Source organism: Heloderma suspectum, chromosome 14 (assembly GCF_057233095.1).
Source record: "Heloderma suspectum isolate Gila_16-S chromosome 14, 16-S_ref, whole genome shotgun sequence".
Classification (NCBI taxonomy): domain Eukaryota; kingdom Metazoa; phylum Chordata; class Lepidosauria; order Squamata; family Helodermatidae; genus Heloderma; species Heloderma suspectum.
The window spans coordinates 12,500,440-12,523,886 of record NC_139471.1 but is presented as its reverse complement, the minus strand read 5'-3'; the positions used below and the strand labels follow the sequence as shown (position 1 = coordinate 12,523,886).

General features: G+C 48.8%; 1 protein-coding gene across 21 annotated transcripts in view; it reads right to left on the bottom strand.

Moving 5' to 3' along the window:
* Positions 1-23,447, bottom strand: part of EHMT1 (euchromatic histone lysine methyltransferase 1) — a 200,231-nt gene that overhangs the window by 44,770 nt on the left and 132,014 nt on the right. For 18 of the 21 annotated variants that reach the window (XM_084820643.1, XM_084820630.1, XM_084820638.1 and 15 more), the window contains 4 exons: positions 20,111-20,254; positions 14,988-15,214; positions 12,839-13,006; positions 8,590-8,672 (listed from right to left, as the gene is read on the bottom strand). In XM_084820643.1, coding sequence (XP_084676769.1) covers positions 8,590-8,672; positions 12,839-13,006; positions 14,988-15,214; positions 20,111-20,254 — 622 coding nt within the window. The remainder of the gene's footprint in view (positions 1-8,589; positions 8,673-12,838; positions 13,007-14,987; positions 15,215-20,110; positions 20,255-23,447) is intronic. The other 3 variants (XM_084820646.1, XM_084820644.1, XM_084820645.1) reach the window with 1 other exon arrangement.

Genomic DNA, 23,447 nt, shown 5'->3' with positions numbered 1-23,447 from the left:
GAGGGGAGTTGGACTTCTGTAAATGCAGAAGAAGCAGTGGCTACTGAAGACAGCCCCCCATCTTCATCCTCAAGAAGTCATGTAGCATTTGGAGATGAACATGTACACAGTGAATTGAGCAATATCCCTGAAAGTATGATAGGACGGTCAAACTGTGTCTGTGACAGCAATGCATAAAGCCATAGCACAGCAATGTGTGCATGGCAAGATGTTTGTTCACTAGAAATGTGGAAATACAATAAAGTCTTGCATCCATGGCTGATACGTGAATCAGGCAAAAAGGGCTGTACACTTTGCTCCCACACTAAGCATTTAGGGATTCTGGAAACAAATTCTGTTACATACAAAGGACATTCAAGGCCAGCACAACTTAAGTCCCTCTGAAAAAGCATAATGGAACACTACAAATCTTCAGCCCATGTACGTGCACAGAAAATAGTAGATCTGGCCAATAGGCAAGAGTTGGAAAGACTCATTGGCTGTTGCAGTGCATATCAAAGGAAATGTACCTGTCATATTTTTTAAACTACCTGTTTAGCAAAAAAGAGTAGACCCTTTTCTGATCACCTGACCTGCTGGAGCTAACTGGGTCAAACCTTGCTAAAGGTCTACGCTCCAGGTACAGTGCTGCTAAAATTATTGGTCACATTGCATCTGTAGTGAGATCAGGCATTCATAAAACAATGCAAAACATTAATGGCAAGAATATTGGTCCTTATTGATGAGTCCACCAGCCTCAGCGACATAAGCACATTGATTGTGTATTTAAAACATCAATTTGACAAAGAAGACGACTCATGTTTCATTCTCCTTGATTTAACTTCCAGGAAAAAGTGCACAAACAATAACAGAAGTGCTCCTTAATTGTCTTGGATCCCATGGGTTTGATCTTGCGTACCTCCAGAAAAATCTTGTCGCTTTTATTAATGGAGAAGCCTGCATAATGTTAGGAAGGAAATTGGGAGTTGGACAATGCCTTCTTGAAATATGTCCTAACATCACTGTCTGAATCACCATCTGAACAACAGGCTGCACTAGCCTGCAGTTGGGGATACAGTTTCAGAAGTCTATGGAGTGAATTACTTTTGTGCATTCATGGGCAAGCTGTATTCATTATATAGCAGGTCACCACAAAACCAAAAGGAACTAAAGAAATGTTCACAGCAGCTGAACAAGCAGATAAACAAGATTGGCAGAATCTTGGACATCAGATGGGTTGCAAGCTCCTACAGGACTGTTTCCACAGTTTGGAACACCTTTTCTTCCTTGTTGTTAGTTTTTGATCTGCTAGTGAGAAGGAAAATATCTCACAAGCCTATCAATCTTCTTTCAATCGTCTGAATAAGCGTTCATCTGCCAGGCAGTTTCTTCTTAATCTGTTTCTTACATATGATGTTCTGAATGAGCTGACAATCCTGTCAGAATATCTGCACAAGAGAGTTACTGCCATGGTCAAGGAAGACAGGCACGTTTGAAGGTGTGTAAGAATCTTGGAGGAGAAAAAAGGAAAGGCCATTTTAGAAGCAGCATCTGCAGTCTCAAGAATAAATTTGGTTCTGTCACCCTGACAGATAACCAGAAGATAGTAATTGTTCATAGGAGTCAGTTCATTACTATTTATTTATTTGATTTATACCTTGCCTTTCTACCACGAAATGGCACTCAAGGCGGCTATTTATAGTAAATAACATGAAACAGCACCTACTTACCGTGAATCCAAAATCCACAGTTACAGAATCCAGCCCTAACATAATAAAGCAGCTTCAGGTCCTAGAATATGGTGAGTGGCCAACAGAACGTCAGCCAAGATTTGGAGAAGAGGACATGGAATCACTGTGCAAATATTTCGACCTTCCAGTTAATCCTGCAATCTCAGCCTACAGAGACTACTTGGATACCAATGGCTGGCGGATGCCACAGGACTTAAATCCTTCGATGTAACGCACAAAGGTCATCCCAAGCAGCACATCAGAATGTGAAGGAGATTTCAGTAACATGAACTTGATTTCAGAGGAATGACCCAAACTAACAGCTAGTCGTGTATCGTCACTCCCGTTCATACAAATAAATGGAAGTCCTTTGAAGTTCTGGCAGCCAGAGAAATAGGTTGAGCTGCGATTGAGAACTCGCCATTCTGCTGCTGATTCAAGAACGAGAGCGGCTGCTGGCCAGGATGTTGAAAGGAATCCAATGTAGGCAATCACTAAGTGATAAAGTAATTTACTTTTGAAATATTGACAGTGTATTTATTTATTTATTGCATTTCTATACTGCTTTCCAATAGGCTATCAAAATGATTTACAGAAATGATAAAAAACATAAAATGCAACAATAAAGGCACAGTAAAATAATCACTGGTCGGCTATGACCATGCTGGTCTGGTTCACGCATAATGAGAACCCATATTACGGGTTGCTGAATCACTGGTTGTCATTACATGTGAACCCGGGACTATGGGTTAGCTATAGGTTGTTAACCACAAACAACCCACAAGGCAGGCACGGCTTGTTTTGGGGTTGTGAACCGTGGGTAGTTTAAAACATAGGTTGCTGTTACATGTGAACCTGATATCGTGAGTTGTTCATGGGTTGTATCATGCTGATCTGGTTCGCACATAATGAGAACCCATATTACGGGTTGTTGAATCATTGGTTGTCATTACATGTGAACCCGGGACTATGGGTTAACTATAGGTTGTTAACCACGAACAACCCACAAGGCAGGCACGGCTTGTTTTGGGGTTGTGAACCGTGGGTAGTTTAAACCATAGGTTGCTGTTACATGCGAACCTGAAATTGTGAGTTGTTCATGGGTTGTACCACAAGGCTACAGAGTCAGTTGGCAAGAGTGGAAATGAACCCGGCCACTCTACATGCTGCAACGCGATCTTGCTAGCCTTTTTCCTTTAGATGCAGGGATGCCCAAGTCTGCCTGGCAACAGCAGCACGGGTGAGCATCCCGCCTCCTCCATCCTGCAATTCGGCACTTTTCATGAAAGTGGCAGGTTGTTTTTGCCTTTGCTTATAGTAACCACTTGGCACTTATCTCCACTGAGCGACCCTCTCTCCCTGAGAGAGGGTCATTGGAGAAATGAACCTCTCTAGCTATGTCACCCCAAGTTAGTTGTGACTGCACTCCAAAGCGTCCCAAAACAACCCCAAAGATCAAGGCAGGAGTGGAGGGACTACCACTTGAAAGTACCATTCTTCCCGAGTTGGAGGAAGGGATACACATGGCAGTTAGGAATGTACAGATTATGTAAAATCCATTCTGTCCGTGTTTCGCAGATTGTCAGGCACCTTCTGTTCCATCAGCCAGCCATCAATGGAATCGGATTTCTTTTTCGTTTCCGAATTAGCACGAATTCACATTTGCACAGCTGCGATTTTACAGAAATTCAACCATGAAGAATGCACAAATTCCCCCCAAATGCACTTTAGCCTGTGGGGGAAATGCACATTTTTGGCCGTTTTAAATCCAGCCTTGGCTCATCCATTTGCAGATCAGAGAAACCCTACGTTTACCAGTTTCCCACCTGGGACAGGAGAGGAGGACTTCAAGAAGCATGCAGAGGACCCTGGTAAGTGAAGATGCTGCTTCTCAAGGGAGGGGGGTGGGGCTGTGATCACAAAAGTCACAGTACACATGAAGCTTAAATGTGGTTTTTCAAGGTTACGCTCATACCGTCGATTACGATGAGCAGATGAGCCAAGCAGCTGTTAGCGTCTCGATGCCGATATCGTGGTGCTTGAGTGAACAACGACATGTGCAACTGAGAGATGTGTGGTTAAAGCAAGGCTCTATCCATGAAATTGCTGATGGACCTTCTTTGACAGCATGGTTTCTTCCTTCCCACCGACCACCCCCTTTACACCCCTCCGGCGGAGGCACAGGAAAAGCAGCATCAGCCCAGCGTGGAGGAGGTTGGTAAGCTGGAGGCCCAAGTCACTCCATTTCAAGGAGCGCTGGAGGAGGGAGCACTGCAGACTCAGACAGCGGCACGTCTGAAGAACAGGTGGAAGCCAATCATGTCCAGCTTGGTGCACACCACAGAAACAACAGGAGAGCGCACATGTGACATGCTTCAAGAGCTGGACGAGCAGGAGAATTGCTGGAACGTGAGTGAATGTCTCCTGTCTGTGTGGGCGACACAGCACATTGCTTATGTTTCTGGAGAGTCAGTGGCTGCTGCTCTATGTGTCGATACGGACACCTCGAACCAGGGCCAGCCCTACTGTTAGTCAGAGTGAGGCGGTCACCTTGGGGGGCAGATGCTGGGAAGTGGCAGCATGGTGTTGGAGGAGACAGCTGTGTGCCCTGTAGCCTGCTCCGTACCCCCTAAGTTGCCTTCAGGTGCAGTAGAGGACGCGGTCCCATCCCCAGTATTGAAGTAAGATTCAATTGCCGGTCCAGGCAGCTTCTAGGAAGGGGGCGCCATCTTGTTTTTTGCCTCAGGCAGCACAAAGTCTTGGGCCAGCCCTGCCCTGGCTCACACTTCGGCAAGGGCCATGGCGGAGTCAAGTGCCGCAATGGAAAGGCAGACAACTGTGCTACAAATGTGATCAGCTGCCTTGACAGAAGGGGTGTCAGGACAGCCAGCTCAAGCCGCCTACCATCCATTCCCATACAGGCCACAACCGTTTCTGCCAGCTCCTGTTTGCCTTCACTGTCCCCCGCATGCTCAGGTCCCCCCTGCTGGGCCACCAATCCAGGACCCTCAGCCACGGCATGTGCTACTTCAGCCTGGGGTTCCTGGCATGCACCGCCCAGAGCCGACTGTGGCATTGCAATGTGGCCAGCTGCAACCACAGGCACTGGAAGAAATGTGGCACCAGCACGCCAAGGATATTGTAGGACATCAATCCATGGCCCAGGATGTTCAGCTGGCCCAGCCTAGTGCTGGTGTCCGGCATACGTCAAACCCAATGTGGACAGAGCTGCCTGGTTTGGATTATAACCTCATGCCGTTATCCTCCTTTTTTTTTTGCCTCTGTCATGTCCAAGATCTGCCCTTTCTGTTCTTTCTATATCTGTTTCTCCTGTCCTCCCATTACTACTACAACTTGCAGTACTATACAGCTCAAAAGTGGTGCCCCATTGCTCTCGCACACTGCAAGAAGTTGGAGGAGGTTCTGTCTCAAGGACACTTCTCTCCACTAATGTGCAACAAAGTGGCAAGAGAAGGCCAGCTAGTTTAGGAGGTCGGGAAGAAGAAAATGGCATTTCAATTTTCAGTTAAAGACAGCGAAGAAGTATACTGGAGCAAGCACAGGCATGCCTGAAGAGCAGGACTGCCTGCCCCCGTCTTCCAAAGCGCAGGTCTGCCTGCCCCCATCTTCCAAAGCGCAGGACTGCCTGCCTCCGTCTTCCAAAGCGCAGGACTGCCTGCCTCCGTCTTCCAAAGCGCAGGTCTGCCTGCCCCCGTCTTCCAAAGCGCAGGACTGCCTGCCCCCGTCTTCCAAAGCGCAGGACTGCCTGCCTCCGTCTTCCAAAGTGCAGGTCTGCCTGCCCCCGTCTTCCAAAGCGCAGGACTGCCTGCCCCCGTCTTCCAAAGCGCAGGACTGCCTGCCTCCGTCTTCCAAAGTGCAGGTCTGCCTGCCCCCGTCTTCCAAAGCGCAGGACTGCCTGCCTCCGTCTTCCAAAGCGCAGGACTGCCTGCCTCCATCTTCCAAAGCGCAGGTCTGCCTGCCCCCGTCTTCCAAAGCGCAGGACTGCCTGCCCCCGTCTTCCAAAGCGCAGGTCTGCCTGCCCCCGTCTTCCAAAGCGCAGGACTGCCTGCCTCCGTCTTCCAAAGCGCAGGACTGCCTGCCTCCGTCTTCCAAAGCGCAGGTCTGCCTGCCGCCGTCTTCCAAAGCGCAGGACTGCCTGCCTCCGTCTTCCAAACTGCAGGACTGCCTGCCTCCGTCTTCCAAAACGCAGGTCTGCCTGCCTCCGTCTTCCAAAGCGCAGGTCTGCCTGCCCCCGTCTTCCAAAGCGCAGGACTGCCTGCCCCCGTCTTCCAAAGCGCAGGTCTTCCTGCCCCCGTCTTCCAAAGCGCAGGTCTTCCTGCCCCCGTCTTCCAAAACGCAGGTCTGCCTGCCCCCGTCTTCCAAAGCGCAGGACTGCCTGCCCCCGTCTTCCAAAGCGCAGGACTGCCTGCCCCCGTCTTCCAAAGCGCAGGTCTGCCTGCCCCCATCTTCCAAAGCGCAGGTCTGCCTGCCCCCGTCTTCCAAAGCGCAGGACTGCCTGCCCCCGTCTTCCAAAGCGCAGGTCTGCCTGCCCCCGTCTTCCAAAGCGCAGGTCTGCCTGCCCCCGTCTTCCAAAACGCAGGACTGCCTGCCTCCGTCTTCCAAAACGCAGGTCTGCCTGCCTCCGTCTTCCAAAGCGCAGGTCTGCCTGCCTCCGTCTTCCAAAGCGCAGGTCTGCCTGCCCCCGTCTTCCAAAACGCAGGACTGCCTGCCTCCGTCTTCCAAAACGCAGGTCTGCCTGCCCCCGTCTTCCAAAGCGCAGGACTGCCTGCCCCCGTCTTCCAAAGCGCAGGTCTGCCTGCCCCCGTCTTCCAAAGCGCAGGTCTGCCTGCCCCCGTCTTCCAAAGCGCAGGACTGCCTGCCCCCGTCTTCCAAAGCGCAGGTCTGCCTGCCCCCATCTTCCAAAGCGCAGGTCTGCCTGCCCCCGTCTTCCAAAGCGCAGGACTGCCTGCCCCTGTCTTCCAAAGCGCAGGTCTGCCTGCCCCCGTCTTCCAAAGCGCAGGTCTGCCTGCCCCCGTCTTCCAAAACGCAGGACTGCCTGCCTCCGTCTTCCAAAACGCAGGTCTGCCTGCCTCCGTCTTCCAAAGCGCAGGTCTGCCTGCCTCCGTCTTCCAAAGCGCAGGTCTGCCTGCCTCCGTCTTCCAAAGCGCAGGTCTGCCTGCCCCCGTCTTCCAAAGCGCAGGACTGCCTGCCCCCGTCTTCCAAAGCGCAGGACTGCCTGCCCCCGTCTTCCAAAGCGCAGGACTGCCTGCCCCCGTCTTCCAAAGCGCAGGTCTGCCTGCCCCCGTCTTCCAAAGCGCAGGTCTGCCTGCCCCTGTCTTCCAAAGCGCAGGACTGCCTGCCCCCATCTTCCAAAACGCAGGTCTGCCTGCCCCCGTCTTCCAAAGCGCAGGACTGCCTGCCCCCGTCTTCCAAAACGCAGGTCTGCCTGCCTCCGTCTTCCAAAACGCAGGTCTGCCTGCCTCCGTCTTCCAAAGTGCAGGTCTGCCTGCCTCCGTCTTCCAAAGCGCAGGACTGCCTGCCTCCGTCTTCGAAAGTGCAGGATTGCCTCCCTCCATATTCATGTTGGAAATTATTCCAAAGTTTAAGTAGGTGTGTAAAACCAGCCCATTATTGATGTGAAACTGTGAGCAACACACAAAGACACGGACACATAATAGCCCTGCCCTCCTTTTATCCTCACACCAACACTGTGAGGTAGGTTACGCTAAGAGAGTTGCCCAGACTGCTTTATGGCTCAGTTGGGGATTTGAACCTGAGTCTCCTGGGTCCTAGTCACTACGCTACACTGGCTGAAAGCTAGAAAGACAGCTGTACATTTCAGAATGAACTCATAATAATATAAATAGGGAGGTGGCCAAATGAATCGTTTCCTGTGTTCCTCCCCATGCCCCACCCCCAAAAGAGGGGAAAATCACAGCCAGCAAGCCTTTTCACACTCATGAGTCTGCCACTGTTGTGTTAGGGACGATATAAAAGGGGAAGGGGGGGTACTTCTCGCTATGCATCATGGGAAGAGCAATGAGCCAGGCTGATCTGTGAGATCTGCCCAAATGCACTCCACAGTTGATGTGAGTCTGTCACAGATCGCTCTCTCTAATCAGTGCAGCCTTTATTCAAGTCACTTGCGCTCTCATGAACAGTGCCAGAAGAGCTCTTGAGCCACGGGCCTCACGGAGGCCAAATCAGAACACATACTGAGAAGGACTAGAATTACCGGGGGGGAGGGGGGGGCAGAGAAACAGCTGGAAACTACGCAAAGAATACTGGAGAGGAGACAGAGGGTCACAGTCATCAACATGTAGCGAACACACTTAGACAAAGCCAGGACAGGACCTCTGGCAATGGTGTTGTGCCGCTGCTCCTCTTCTCCCCGCCACCCCCGCTCACTTCCATACATAAGGAGGACATGCTTGAGGGGGAAAAGGTTGCTTTACAAGACCTAACGAGATGGGGAGGGGATAACAGGACCATCACCCTGGAGGGAAAGTCAAAGACTTAAACTGGCCTCGCTTCTCCGTTAACTCTTGTTCTCGTCTGAATACTTGAGAGAGTTCCAAATACATTTAAGCCTGATTAACACTCGTTCCAATGAGCCCTTAAGTGGACCCTTGGGCTCAACGGCTCTCTAGCAATGTCTTCGTGCTGCAGCCTGCCCCAAGCTGGTGCCCTGCAGATGTACTAGTCTACAATTCCCATCATTTCCACCCAGCACGGCCATGCAGTCCAGTACATCCGGAGGGCACCAGGTTGGGCCGTGCTATAGCGTCAATCAGAGCTACATCCCAGCGAAACTGATACATCCCTCCTCCACATGATGGACAGCTATCTGTTAAGAGGAGAGAGAAAAAAAACACCTTACCCAGCATAAGGAGGACCTTTTGCAGTTCCCCTTGCCTTGCAGAGAAGTACAGCTGTTTTGAGTGAAACCGTAATTTCTTGGGTCTGCCAAACCAAAAAAAAAACTGTTATTACCAATTAGTATTGCTGCAAAACCCTTAACACCTTCCAGTCCTGGCCTTTACTATTAATTGCACAGAAAAGGCAAAACCACCCCTACTGCATTGCTTGCTTAAAAACTAAACACACTTATTTACTTTCCCTGAATTGGAATCTTTGCCAACAATAGCAACTGCCAAAAGCCGACATTATCAGTACTGAAGTCCTGCTCGGGCAGGGTGCTCTGTTATATGTGAGAAGCTGGAATCGTCCCTTCTTTATTTCCTATGTTCAGGTGGTGAGTGCCGATCCTCTTGCAGCCCAAACACCACCTTCGATGCACAAGAGGGGGGTATCAGCCGGTCCAGGAGAGCCCTGAGGTTTGCAGAAGTACACAAAGATCTTTAGAAACCCCCCAAACAGTTCAATGGGGATTGAGCACGCTCGGTGGGCACGGAAAGTTGACTGACTTGCGGAAGAAAAATGGCAGGGACAGAAGTATCGTGAAGCAGGGCATGCCTGGTACAGTGAACAGTGTCCTGCCCCGACTGGAGGAGTCCTCCTCAGAGGAGGAGCTAGGAGCCCCAGAAGCCCAGGGTACCCCAGACCAGGGACTGCCCCCAGACCCACAGGAGCCTGAGCCCTTGTGGGAGATGGCTGCAGAGCCATCCCTGTCAGGAGAAAGGGACTCCGCCTCTGAGACAGAGGCTGAGCCACCCCCTGATCCCTGGGAGTGTCATCGTCTCAAGCGACAGGCCAGCAGGGCTCCTGTGCAAAGGAGTGCTCGCCTCCAGGAAAGGTCTCCTCAGGAGAAAGAGACTCCTCGGGAGTAGGCTCTGGAAAGGGAGCTCTGATTGCTGCAGCTGAGCTCTGGGTGGAGCCTGGCTGGCTTACAAGCCTTCACTGGAAACCCAGCCAGAGTTGGAACAACTTGGTCCATCCAGCCTCTGCCATATCCCCTGCTCCCTGAATCATGCCCTGTGATGGATGCACTGTTTGATGACCTTCTGGACTGCCTAACAACCCTGCTTCTGTACTGTGTAACGTACCTGACCAATTCACTGTGTTCGACCTCTTGCTTGTTACCTGACCCTCATTACCTGCCTGCCTAGATTTTGACTACTCCTGCCTTAGCCTAAACCTCCTTGGACTGAAACCTGTGCGCTTGACCATTCGCTACCCAACCTGACTATGATATTGCATCGCCCCCTGTATTTGCTTACAAACAGCCAAGGCTCGGTCTAGAGTGGGACAAACAGGAGCAACTCCACACGGAAACATTTAGTGGCAGGAGCCACTTATCCATGGAAATACTTGTGACACTGCACTGAAGAAAACTAATAAAAAAAAATACTGAATTTAATGACAAAGCAATCTTCAGCGCCACAAGAAGCCCTTTGTATTTCTCAGGCTTTTTCTCTGTAGGCAGCCTGTGGGTTTTCTTTGTTTGTTCTGCTGAATTTTATGGTTCGTTATTAACTGCTGCTTTCTGCTGTTCTCATCTATTTAGACTGTATTGTTTGTTCTTACTGTTTTAATCATAAGCTACCTTGGGCATTTTTACTGGAGTGGGGTAAACATATTTAAACAAACAACATCAGGATATGGGAATCAGGGAGCGACTTTATGGACACAAACAGAATTTCATCTACTTTACACCAGTCTTAGGCCAGGATCATTATTAAAGGAATTTGACAAATTCATTAACGGTGGCCTGGTGTCAGGGTGGAAACTGAGCCGACAGAACCCCAGAGCAGTTCTGATTCTGAGGAGGATCAGCGATCCATGGGAGAGGAGCTCATCCCTCACAGGCACAGCAGCTGGCAGAGATTCCTCCTGCCAGCATTCCTGGGATAGACAGCGGCCCTCGCAGTGAGAAAGTGCAGGAGGGGGGCTTGCTAGACACTCGACGCAGACGCAGGGAGCGACGAGTGATGGAGGGCGCGGAAAGGAGGCGTAGCGCCGGTTTGGCGCGCAAGCAACGGCTGCGTCCCGTGGACCCAAGGGAAAGAGGGAAGATCTCTCCCTAGCCCATAAGTTCAGCGTCTTCAAGTGATTCTCCTTCAAACGGGGATCAACTGCCTACCCAGGGCATAGGCTACTCTGCTGTTCATTGCTTAGTCATTGGTGATTAGCATCTGAAAGAGTCATTAAGTTGTAAAAGGATTAAAGCCTTGAAAAGAATCCTATCGTCTGTGTCTTGAGTTGGCTATTGGAGTGTACTGAAAAAGGCCGCTAGGGCGCTCCTGACACCTGGAGATTGGTTTGGCGTGGAGTATGGAGACCTCATTAACTATATCAGGGAAGAGCAAACTTCAGGCTTGAGGAATCGACTTTATTTTTTTTACTAGACCCCAGAGATCCACCAGCTGGAGCCAGATGCAAAATGATGGCTCGGTGCGGAGCCATTTATTTATTTATTTACAACATTTGTATACCGCTCCACATCCAGGCAGGTTCCAGAATGGCGATCAATACAAATGAATAAAAACACCATGTTGAAATAATTACTGTTTTAAAAAAGAAACGAGTTCTGATAAAACTGCGGCCGGGCACTCAAGGAAGGCTTCCTGAAATAACTATGTTCAGGAGGCACCAGAAATGTCGCTGAACCCTGCGACCCATACCCTGGGATGACCTGCATACCCACACACAAACTGACATCTGAGTTACAACAGATCAGGGATTCTCACAGACCAATTTGGACCTAAAAATGGCTATTGTTAACCAATTGGGAGTTGGTATCCCTTGATGATCTACTGCCAAATCATTTTTTTTATTTATTACATTTTTTATACTGCCCAATAGGCAAGGCTCTCTGGGCAGTCCACAATTAAAACCATAAAATATAACTCGGAAAAACATAATATAAAACATTTAAAAGTTTTAAAATCCCCGGTAAAACCCAGCAGCAGTTAAAGCCCAAGGAAAGCCTGTTTGAAAAAGCTGTGGTTTCAGGAGACGTTTAAAAAATGTCCTGCCTCCTGAACTGCACCCTTTTCCAGAGGGTGAGTGCCACTACAGAGAAGGCCTGCCATCGAGTTCTTCATGGAGACATTGTCTTCGTTTTGAAATGACCAGCAGGACCAGAGATTTACCAATAGATCCCCAACTACCTGGGCAATGGCAAACATCAGCCTGTCCCTGCACTACATCCTCTTATGAAGGATGTATGGCAGCTCGATATAACCACACAGCCATAATCCTTGGTCAGTGGGAACTGAGTGACTGACCACATAGTGATGATGCACTGCAGTGAACCCTACAGACAACTGAATGGAAGCCCAGCTCACGGCCACTTAGCATCAGCAAGGCTTTCCCTGGGACAGGGCCGGCCCAACACATTTTGCTGCCTGAGGCAAAGGACAAGATGGTGCCGCCTTCCATTCCAGGTACAGAAACAACCTGGACTGGCACTTGAACCTTACTTCAACACTGGCAACAGGATAAAGTCCTTCATCACAGCTGAGGGAAGCAGGCTAGTTTAGGGGATGTAGGACAGGCTGTGAAGGTTTGAAGCCTACAAAGGCAAAGCTTAGAGGCCTGGCGTTTTTGGTGGGAGGGGGTATCCCTGAGAGGAGTAGTTTCATTTCCCTGGTTAAGTTTCATTTCTTCAGGTTTGAAGCAGTACTTTCAGTTTTGAGGGAGGAGGGTAAATAAAGACAGTGAGAGAGCCAGTGAGACCAGAGCACCAAGAGAGAGCAGGAAGAAGCAGCCTGCAGAAGTCTAAGTACAGCTAGGGTAAAGGAACTTGAGTTTTGCAATTTTTATTTCCTCTTAAGGCCTTCTGTATCACTCAGTTCTACTGTGTAAATACCTTTAATTCTGATTTGCTTGCTTTAATTTACCAGTAAACTGTTGTGGTTAAACCCTGTGTTTAGAGTGTCAATCACCTCATGCCTACAGCCCAAACCCCACATTACTGGAAAGGCGAAGGTAAAAGAAGGCAGGTGGGACTCTTAAGGAGGCAAGAGATCCTTAAGGAGTTGCTCAGGGGGTTCAGGTCGTAAGGGGAACCTTGACAGAGGCACACACAGTTTTGTCCTCCTAAGAGAGTAGAATGTCTGGGGGACTACCACTGCTGCCTCCTAGCATCTGCTGCCTGAGGCCGTTGCCTCAGCCTGCCTAATGATAGGGCCAGCCAGCACATTCTAGGGCCAGCACATCCTTACTTTTCTGAATCCAGGGCAATCAAGGCGCTTTCCAACGTTTCTTTAACTGGTCCCTGAGGCAAACCAGTTGGGGCAGGTTTGGGAAAGGCAGACGTCCCGGCCAAATCAAACCCCTCAGCAGACGAACTCTCAGACCTGCCTTCTTCCAATGGCTGTGTTCCAGTCCCGCTGTGACAAAAAATAGGGAGAGAAAAGAGTAAATGCAAACCCTGCCATCAGTCAATGTCACACACATATTTTGCATCAAGCAAGGAAAAAGTATAGCCTTTTAAAATACGCAAATGGCTTGTATTAATCCCCAGCAGCGCCCTGGGTGATTTTGTGAGCCCTCCTCCCGAGTCTTCGCAGCGTGGCCCCTCTCTTCAGAGACGCTTCAGACAGGCAGAGAAAGAAGATGGTACAACCCTCCCCGGGCTGCTTCACTTCAGAACTGCTTGCCTGGATCCCTCCCCCCACATCAAAAAGCATCCTGCAGTAGAAAGTTAGTATGTTGGGTGTTCAAGCGAAGACCCAGTTCACATGCCACAACAACCCATGGGTTACTGAATCAACGGATTCTTGGGGTGGCACGCAAGTAAGCAAGCGCACAGCCTCCCAATCGCTCGCCATTTCTGCTTTCTTTCCAGTTTACAAAGCAACCCAGAAATGCCCTCCATGACATGTGAACTTGGAACTCTGGGTTGTTGAGGGAGAAACAACCCAGAGTCTAAACCCAGAGTGGTCTGGTAACCCAGAAACAAAGCAGAAGCGGAGAGCAGTGGTGAGTAGTGCGCTCGCTCGCGGATGGCCCAACGACCCATGGGTTACGCGCAAACCATGGGCCATGGTCTTCTCTGTGACTTGCTGAGGGGGGGAACATTCAAATAAGCAACCCCTTTACCTATGGAATGAAGTGGTACAGCCTGAGGAGAAAGAGTGCCAACTGCTTCTTGCAACCTACCACAGATACAATGGCTGGAGAGAAGATGGTGTCTGAGCTCACTGTTGTACAATTTGATTCTGGAGCAGACCGTCAGCTACTGCAGTCTTTCTTGCTACAACTGGAGTTCCCAAGAGCAACAGGCAAACCGTGCCGAATGGGACAGCAGTTGTGGACAAAGTGCTGCCAAGAATTGGACTCCGCTGTAGGCTTCCCAGCAGGAAAGGAGACTCATCTCACTGGAGCCTCACCTCATTTCCACTGCTGCTTCTCAGCAAAGCCCACTGCTTTCACCCACATGTTAAAGGATTTAAAGGTGGAGCCAAAGACAGACTTGCCAGTGTCAGCTACAATTGCAGGGCGGGGGGGCAAGGTGCCCTTAGCAGGCTTCCTCCTTGCCACTGTTGCTACTTGCCCATTCACTTGATCTCTCCCTCCCAGCCTGATGTTTGTCATTGCCCAGAAGGAGAAGGTAAGTCAAGCGAAGGAGAAGGCATGGTAAGGCAAGTGAAGGAGAAGGCAAGGCAAGCGAAGGAGAAGGCAAGCCAAGCGAAGGAGACAGTAAGGCAAGCGAAGGAGATGGTAAGGCAAGGTAAGGCAAGCGAAGGAGAAGGTAAGGCAAGCGAAGGAGAAGGTAAGGCAAGCGAAGGCTATTGCCCCAAATCCTTATGTTATTATCATATAAAGCCCTAAACAACTTGGGACCAGGATACCTAACAGACTGCCTTCCCTTATATATACCCAGGTGACCTTAAAGATCATCAAAGGAGGCCTTGCTGGTCATTCCAAAACGAACGGAATGTCACCATGAAGAACCCCAATGGAGGGCCTTCTCTGCAGTGGCACCCACCCTCTGGAAAACTCTCCCCCGGGCAGTTCGGAGGCAGAAAATGTGGCATGTTTTGAACACCTTCTAAAAATGCACCTTTTCACCCAGGCTTTCCCTGGGTTGTCACTGCTGTTGGGTTCTACATGCTACTTTAAAACTTTTGAAAGTCTTACATTATGTTTCATCATGTGGTATTTTATGGCTTCAATTGTTATGAACTGCCCAGAGCCTCACCCATTGGGCAGAATATAAATGTAATCAATAAATAATAATTAACTCCTTGCTCTTATTACTCTTCTCACACTTGGAGTGGGCAGATGAACAGGCAGCAATCGCAAGGATGACAGCAAACAGGGCTAGGAGCTGGGCATGAGCCCAATGCCATGAGCCTCTGGACTTGCCTTCCTGTCGTCGTATCTGCCCTTCCCTCTGAGGTGCCTGGCTTCTTCTGCTCATAGGTCAACAGCAGCGTGGAGGTCGTGTCCGCCTTTGCTACCGTCACTTCTTTGGCCTTGGCAGCCTCTTCCCCACAGTGTGGGCAGTAGCTCATGCCTTTGACCTGGGAAGCACAATCCTTGTGGAACCGGTGTGAGATGCTGCTTTCTGGCTGGCACTCCATAAATGTGCCCTGGAGAGGGAGATGCAAAGAGGATGTGTTTGTATCTTGTAGGTCTCCGTGCAGTGTTTCACCTGGGAACCTCACCATGTACATGTGTGGCATACACACACATACGTCCCTACACACACACATACACACCCACACACACAGAAGTACATTTTGAAGCTGAGAAATCAAAAACTTAGCCAACCACAAGCAAATCTGGTGGAACAATCCAGACTGCCATCTCAAGTCCGCAAATCTAATAACTCCTACCTATCAGCATTCATTATCGCCTTTCTAAAAACCCTGGCTGTGATGAGTTAGCCTTGGTAGTGAATTCATATTCTCTCTTTCTGAATGCTCTCTCTCTCTCATTGCATACCCCCACCCAACAAGCAGAACAGGACACAAAAAGTCCCCGAAATGAACACACACTTCGCATGCCTGTCTTATTACAGATGTACAGTAAAACTCACAGGAAGCATGGAAAAGAGATGAAGCCCCATTTACACACTACAAATGTTACCAATTGCACTTTCTAGTTTAGATGCTGGCACAATGACACATGCTCACTAATTAGTACGAAATCTTGGGAGGCCTCCACATCCTTCGAAGATAGCTTCTGCAGAACAATACGTTTCTATAAAAGCTATGGTTGAAGGACATGGCGTTTATCTTCTTTACTACTGGACTTCTTGTGTTCGCCGCTCCAGAATCTGTTTGGATGGGGAGCGGTATACAAATGTTGTAAATAAAATAAATAAAATAAATAAAACAAAACCAAACCGGATGTCAAACGCTGAAAACCCTAAACCACAATCAGCAACATATGACTGCATCATTTGATGACGGTGGGCTTTGAATCAAGCCCCAAGAATGCACTGACTGGATAAAACCGGAGCGGCTTCTTGCGAATCTGGCTATGGCAGCCATAGTCGAGCATCTGTTGTTCATCACAGTTCTCTTGGGCTTCCTCCCCTAATGACCCAAACTATCTCCGATTCTATCCTAGCTCTGCCTACTGTGCCACTTCACTCTAGAGATGGGGAAAGACCTTTAACACACATCAGTCCAGACCCACCTTGTAATACTCTGGGCAGCGAGAGTCATCTCACCCCAGATTTTCCAACGCGCCAAGTGGCTTGATCAAATACTGTTTTCATACATGCCATTTCAGAAGGCTCTGAACATCTCTTGCACTACAGGTGCCAACTTTGTTAATGCTAGCTGGCAGGAAGCAGGAGAGGCCCTTTGAACCCAAATGCACATTCTAGGCCAGATGTCATATTCAAAAAGCAAAAATGTGCTACAGCATCATGTGTGGAAACTGCGCCATGCCCAAAGGCTACACCTCTCTGCTTCAGCTCGAAGAAGCCAAGTGCCTGCATGAGCACCATTCTGCAATGTGAAGGACAAAAGATGGCCCAGATCCAAAGTTACCAACTCTTTCGCAGAGGGCTGTGGTGCCTGGAGTCCTCCAGATGTTCCTGGCCTACAACTCCCATCATCTTTTGCCATTGACCATTTTGGCTGGGGCTGACAGGAGCTGGAGCTCAACAACATCTGGAGGGCCACCGATTCCTCAGCCCTGTGCTAAGAGTTGCCCAACTCACATTTCTCACTTCACACCACCCCCTTTTTTCTCCTGCATCGTACGTAACTCACATCTAGGGATGGGAGGCCCTTGGATGCTCATGCTTGCAGAAATTCTCTGAATTTACTTCCAAGCTCAGTTCTGCTCTATCCCATTCTCGTTTGCGACCTGTTTTTTCATTCTTGTTTGTGACCTGTTTTTTTGGGTTCGAATGGGAAAAGTGTGCATTTTTCAAAAGTGTGCACTTTCCCCCATTGGCTAAAGGGTGAAATGTGCATTTTTAAAAATGCAGAACTTAAAAATGCACAATTTAAAGTGTGCATCTTTAAAAGTGTGCACTTTCCCCCACTGACTAAAGGGTGAAATGCGAATTTTTAAAAATGCACCACTTAAAAATGCACAATTTAAAGTGTGCATCTTTAAAAGTGTGCATTTTTCTCCCCAAAGCATGAAAATGTGAATATTTAAGTGTGCATTTTAAAAAATGATCACTTTTAAAACTGTACACGAAGTGGTGCATTTTTTTAATGTGCACATTTCTGAACACGAATGAAAGTCAGGGAATTCGCAAACATTTTTGGAGAACACATGCTGCCGTTTGGGGTTGCGAACGGGGCATTTTTGAGTGATTTGCGAACTGAAATTAAATTCTTGTACACCTCTATTCACACTTAAGTGGCACCTCAAGACATAGTGAGGAAAATGCGGTCGAATTTAACCCCCTGCTTGCAAATATTTCCGGAGATCCCACTTTAAAAACAAAGCCTTGCGAACTAAAAAGGAAAAAAGAGCTGCACAACCAAAGTGAGCTTCTTTAGGGAGTGAAAGATCACCCCAGTGCACCAGCATGTAAAATTGTTAAATGGGCTTCATTGGGGACATGCAAACTGTCGCCAGGAGAGGCACAAACTTCTTTCAGCCTCTCCCCTATGGAGTATATTAGGCCAGAATGTAGAATGACAGCAGGTCGATTCAGGGAAAATGAAAGAAAGGGCTTCTTCATCCAGCGCAATGCCAAGTTTATGGGCCTCACTGCCACAAAAAAATGGCTTTAAAAGAGGGCTTAGGCCAATTCATGCAGGAGGGCTACGACATTAAATGTACATATATTACGAACTGTAGTTAGAGATGTACATTCATGTTATAACTCTATGTGTTTAGGGTGGTTATATCTAGAGTGAGATGAGTGATAGGAAGTATAGTGTATTTGCATATGTGAGATGATTGGCTAAATGAACGAAGGGAGGCGAAGTGTGTGTGATAGATAAGCTGGATGCTGTGCTTGAGTGAGACGGATAGGGAATAGATCGGGGGGGGATTGTGAGATATGGGGCTTGTGTTGGGTCTGTGAAGAAATAAATGGTGAAGACAGAGAGAGAGAGAGTGTGACTAGGATTTATGTGTATGAGAGGACATACATAGATAGAAGTTTTAAAAGTTACTGATTTACTGTTGAACATCTTACTGTTATAATTAATAAAGATTTGTTTTATAAAATCCTACACCTTCTGCTCTTGGCTACGCAAGGGTTAAGGGAATAAAGGGAATAATGCAGACTATAATAAAGCGAGTGTGTCCTCACAGCTCAAGGACAGAGTAAAAAGGGTTGGACCTGAGGTAAAGGTCCTGCTGGCAGCGTTACTGTGTGTGGGGAAGAAAGGAGTGGCCTGCCGTGGGAAAGGCCTTAGTAAAGAGGAATTCTCACTGGGAATAGGCAAGAACGCCACAAGGCGATCAACAAATATTACACACAATGGCTACATAGAATCTCCAGTTTCAGAAGCAGTATACATACAATTATCAGATGCTGGGGGGCAACAATGTGTGTGTGTGTGCACGCGCGCATAGGGGGGTTTGTTGCCTTCCTCCCGTGATTGCAGGCTTCCTGGAGGCATCTGGCTGGACACTGTGAGAAACAGGAGGCTCGACTAGAGGGTCCTTTGGTCTGATCTACCAGGGGGCTCATGTTCTTTATGTACCCCCACCACACCCACACACACTCACACAGTCAGCCAAGGAATGCAGCACAGGTAGCTGGGTACCCTATTCCTTGCCTTGCAGCTGGGAATCCAAGAATCTGATCTTGATTTGCTTGGTCATGTTTTTAAAGTATTTATTGCTTTATACCGGTTTTATATTGGTTTTTGATATTGTAGCGTATGTATTTCTGTGTAAACTGCTGGGACGTCCTGTGATGTCAAGTGGTATAGAAGCAGCTTAAATAATACATAAATAAATACCCACCCACCCAACACACACAAGTCTTTCATTTTCATTAGGGCATGGATAGGCAACCTGGCATCCTCCAGATGTTTGGGACTACAACTCCTATAATCAATAACTAACCGTTAATTGTAATGGCTGAGGCCAGGGCCGGCCCTTGTTGTTGTTCAGTCGTTCAGTCGTGTCTGACTCTTCGTGACCCCATGGACCATAGCACGCCAGGCCTTCCTGACCTGTGCTCTCTCCTGGAGCGTGCTCAAGTCCATATTCATTGCATCGGTGATGCTATCTAGCCATTTCATCCTCTGCCATCCCCTTCTCCATTTGCCTTCAGTCTTTCCCAGCATCAGGGTCTTTTCCAGAGAGTTTTCTCTTCGCATTAGGTGGCCAAAATATTTGAGCTTCAGCTTCAGTATCTGTCCTTCAGGGCCGGCCCTACCAGTAGACAAAGTGAGGTAGTAGCCTCAGGTGGCAGATGCTGGGAGGCGGCACCAAGGCATTGGTGGAGAGAAAGATGTGCCATTTGGCCTGCCATGCAACCCCTATGTGAGCCAGATGCCTTTAGGTTGGTGGAAGATGCTGTCCCATCGCGAATGCTGAAGAAAGATTCAACCGCTAGTCCATCTGGCTACTGTTAATGGAACTGGAGGGAGCACCATCTTGTTTTTCACCTCAGGCAGCAAAATGTCTTGGGCCAGCCCTCGCTGGGGCTAATGGGAGTTGTCATCTAAAACATCAGGAGGACACCAGGTTGCATTCCCCTGCATTAGGGTGCACTCCTCCCGCCACCCCTTCCCTCCTCTCTCCTGCAGGAACACTCACCCTGCAGAGCGCAGCAATCTCCCAACTAGGGGAGGTTTTGAGCCAGCATTTAGAAAAGTTTGCTTCAAGAGCGTTTGGAAGCCCATATTGCAGGACCTTCTCCCTGCCTGCCTATCATGTAAAAAGAGAGATTTTTTCCTATTGGGTGGACGAGAAAGAACTTAATAAATAAAACAAGCCATTCCTTTTTTAAGAGGCCAACGAAGACAGGGGACAAAAATGGCAGAGGTGACTTCATTTTTCTCCTGCTGGCACATCACCAAGACCCTCCCAAAGAGGCTTACCGCTGCGCAAAAGAAGCCACAACCCGGGCAGCACTGATGTTTCACCATCCTCCCTCTGTGGTCCTCACACAGCACCAAGAGCTGAACCTTGTTAGATGGACGCATCAGCTCGTACTTCAGCGCACGGTTTGTGCATCGGCTCAGCTGGAAGGGAAGAAAGGAAAATGCCATCCTTGGATAGTGCCCAAGAGATAGACAGATGAGTGAGAGAGAGAGAGAGAGAGAGAGAGAGAGAGAGAACGAACCTCTTCTCTGCCACACTGTGTGCTTTGAGAGCAATTTCATACACTGCATGGGATGAGCCTTTTCACAGTGATTCAAATGCGCGCCAAGCAGCCTTGGCAAACGCAGCTGCAGCAAAGAAATACTTCATTTTACTCTCAACCACATGGCTGTGCCAATGCAAACACCGCACACCTTCGGAGTCACAAAGGCCAGCAAGTGAGAGCTATGGCTGCACACAACAACTTGGGCTCATTAAAATGCCAATGCCTCAGAAAAACTGCAGTCCACCCGGACGGATGGGAGAAAGAGCTTTCTGCTCAATGAGAGTCACTGACTAATCTGGATTTGGCTGCTCTGTGAAGACTCCTGTGTGTGTTTTTCAAAATGCTAGTCCTTAAATACCCCACATGAAACCTGGTTTTAGAGAAATTTTCAGCCTCCCTGCCCAAGCGTTCCATCATGGCTCTCTTCTCAGTCCTGCCACAGATGCCCACCAATGTGCCTTGTTTTTCCAGGTCAAGGAAACTCGGAGCTTGTTCCACATACTTATTCGTACATTATTTCATTTCCATCCTATTGATGACTGGGAGCTGAACTCAAATGCAAAGTGATGTATTTGAGAGGATACGATACAGAATTATCTGTGGTTTCTATTTATGCGAGTCATCGCTTGATGTTCCAACCACACAGCGAAGAACATGCCCACGTGGACCAGCCCTAGGGCTTCCCACCTACCCCACCTTATTCCTAACCATTAATATGCCGGCACTGGCGCAGGCAAGAACCTGCCCACGGGCTCCCAAAATGCCGAGCATTTTCCCGTTGAGTTTGTTTAACCTCATCCCCCTCAAAACCATTCCATTTTAAAATGGAAAGCTACAGCAATAACAAGAACAGAAAAGAAAAGAAAAAGATGGAACTTGAGCTCCTAAATAAAAACACAAAACCCCTTTATGCTAACTGTACAGAAGCCACTGGGGTCATCATCCACCAAGGGTGAGATCTGGAAAGCCTTCTTTCCCAAATGCAGAATCCACCAATCCAAAGGGCCAAAAAGCACCCGTCTTGAGTCTTCGCCCCTGTTTTATCATCCCGCGGACACATCAACTAAGCCCCGGCAGGAAAGGGATCTGCCAGTTATCTCCTGACCACAGGCACTCGTTACAGCTTGGCTATCCCAGCAGTGGCTAATTGAAAAACTACAGGGCTAGCAGCAGCAGCTGGCTTAAGAGAATCTGCAAAAGCCTGAGAGAATTTTACCGGGCTACAGAACAGCCAGTGGTGGTTGCCCAATGGAGGGAACTCACTGGAGGCGGCACGGAGATGAGAGAGAAGAGAAAAGGCCAGAGACAAGGAGAAGACAAGATATACACAGCAATTGGGTGCTGGAAAGCCTATCCCTGTGAAAACCCTATCCACTTCATCGGAATCTCTTGAAGAGTGAAGGATTGACAGGCCCCCTTGGTGGCACCGTTCTAATACAATAATTCTTCTTGTATTAGAAGAAACCAACACATCCGCCTTCCCAGTCACCCCAGGTTGCACACCTCCAACTTAATTTGTTGTGCTCCGGTTGTGTGGGTGTGCGGATGTTTATTATTAAATGACAACTGGTTAGGCCTCATCTGGAGTACTGTGTCCGGTTCTGGGCACCGCACTTTAAGAAGGATGCAGGCAAACTGGACAGGGTTCAGAGGAGGGCAACGAAGATGATCAGGGGACTGGAAACAAGGCCCTGTGAGGACAGACTGAAAGAACTGGGCATGTTTAGACTTGAGAAGAGAAAGCTGAGGGGAGATATGATAGTGCTCTTCAAGGACTTGAAAGGTTGTCACAGACAGGAAGGCCAGGATCTCTTCTCGATCATCCCAGGGTGCAGGACACAGAATAATGGGCTCCAGTGACAGAAAGCCAGATTCCGGCTGAACATCAGGAAAAACTTCCTGACTGTTAGAGCAGTAGGACAATGGAACCAATTACCTAAGGAGGTGGTGTGCCTCTCACACTGGAGGCATTCAAGACGAGGCTAGACAGCCACCTGCCAGGGATGCTCTGACTTGGATTCCTGCATTGAACAGGGGGTTGGACTCGATGGTCTTATAGGCTTTCAGCCCTACTGTTCTATGATTGTATGACAACAAGCAAAGCTGCATTCGGTTGCAGCAAAGAGGTGAGCTAAAAGCTGCTCTTCCTCACAGGAAGTTCCCTCTTTCCCCACACTGATAATCTGCCATTTACTTCATGACTTCCTGTCCATTCCCATTCTCTCCCTGCTTGCATCGTCCCGTCTCTATGAATCTTCCTCCTCTCCTCTTGCTAGCTGTGCTGGATGTCCCCCCCCCCCGCCCCACACATCTCTCTAATGGTTAGCTCTCTTCACCTCCTATCGCCAATCACAGGAACCAGATGAAAGCCTCCTTTAACTTAGGGTCTCCGTTCTTGTGGCTGAACTCCACAGTTCGAAATGTGAACCAGGGAACAACCTCTACGGATCAGCCACTCTCAAGCCCGTGGGGAGCGATCTCCACAGTTACTACGAATGAGGGAGGAGGAGAGGGATGTTGTTCCAAAGGCAATGCTAATGAAGTCCCTCCCTTGCACCACAGATGGGAAAGCACATGATTGCTCGTGCTAAGTAGGCCGGGGTCAGGATCTGGATGAGAGACTGCTTAGGATCCCTATGTAGGCTCCAAACACTTTGGAAGGGCAGCATCAAAACCCTCCTCCAATCTTGGAGCTGGAGAAGGGGACAGGGGCTGTCTCTGTTGCTGCAGTGCGACTCCTAGGCACTCTCAAGCACCTCCCAAGCCCTTGCCGCCGCCGCCCTGGCTCCAGCTCCAAGGTTGGAAGGAAGGTAGGAGCTCACCATGTTCAGCAAAGAACTTGACTGTGAAAGCCCCCACTGTAGCGAGTTGCTTAATAAGCAAAAAAGTGGACTTCACAGAGTTCTTGGATGCTGGTAGTAGACATGTGTAATTTAGCTTAACCAGCAGTTTTATGGTTCAGTAAGCAGGGCTTTCACACCAGGCATTACAGATGCCTGGTTCCCTCATTTTTTTCTCATACAGAGTGGTGTCTTATATTTATTTATTTATTTATTAAATGTATTAAT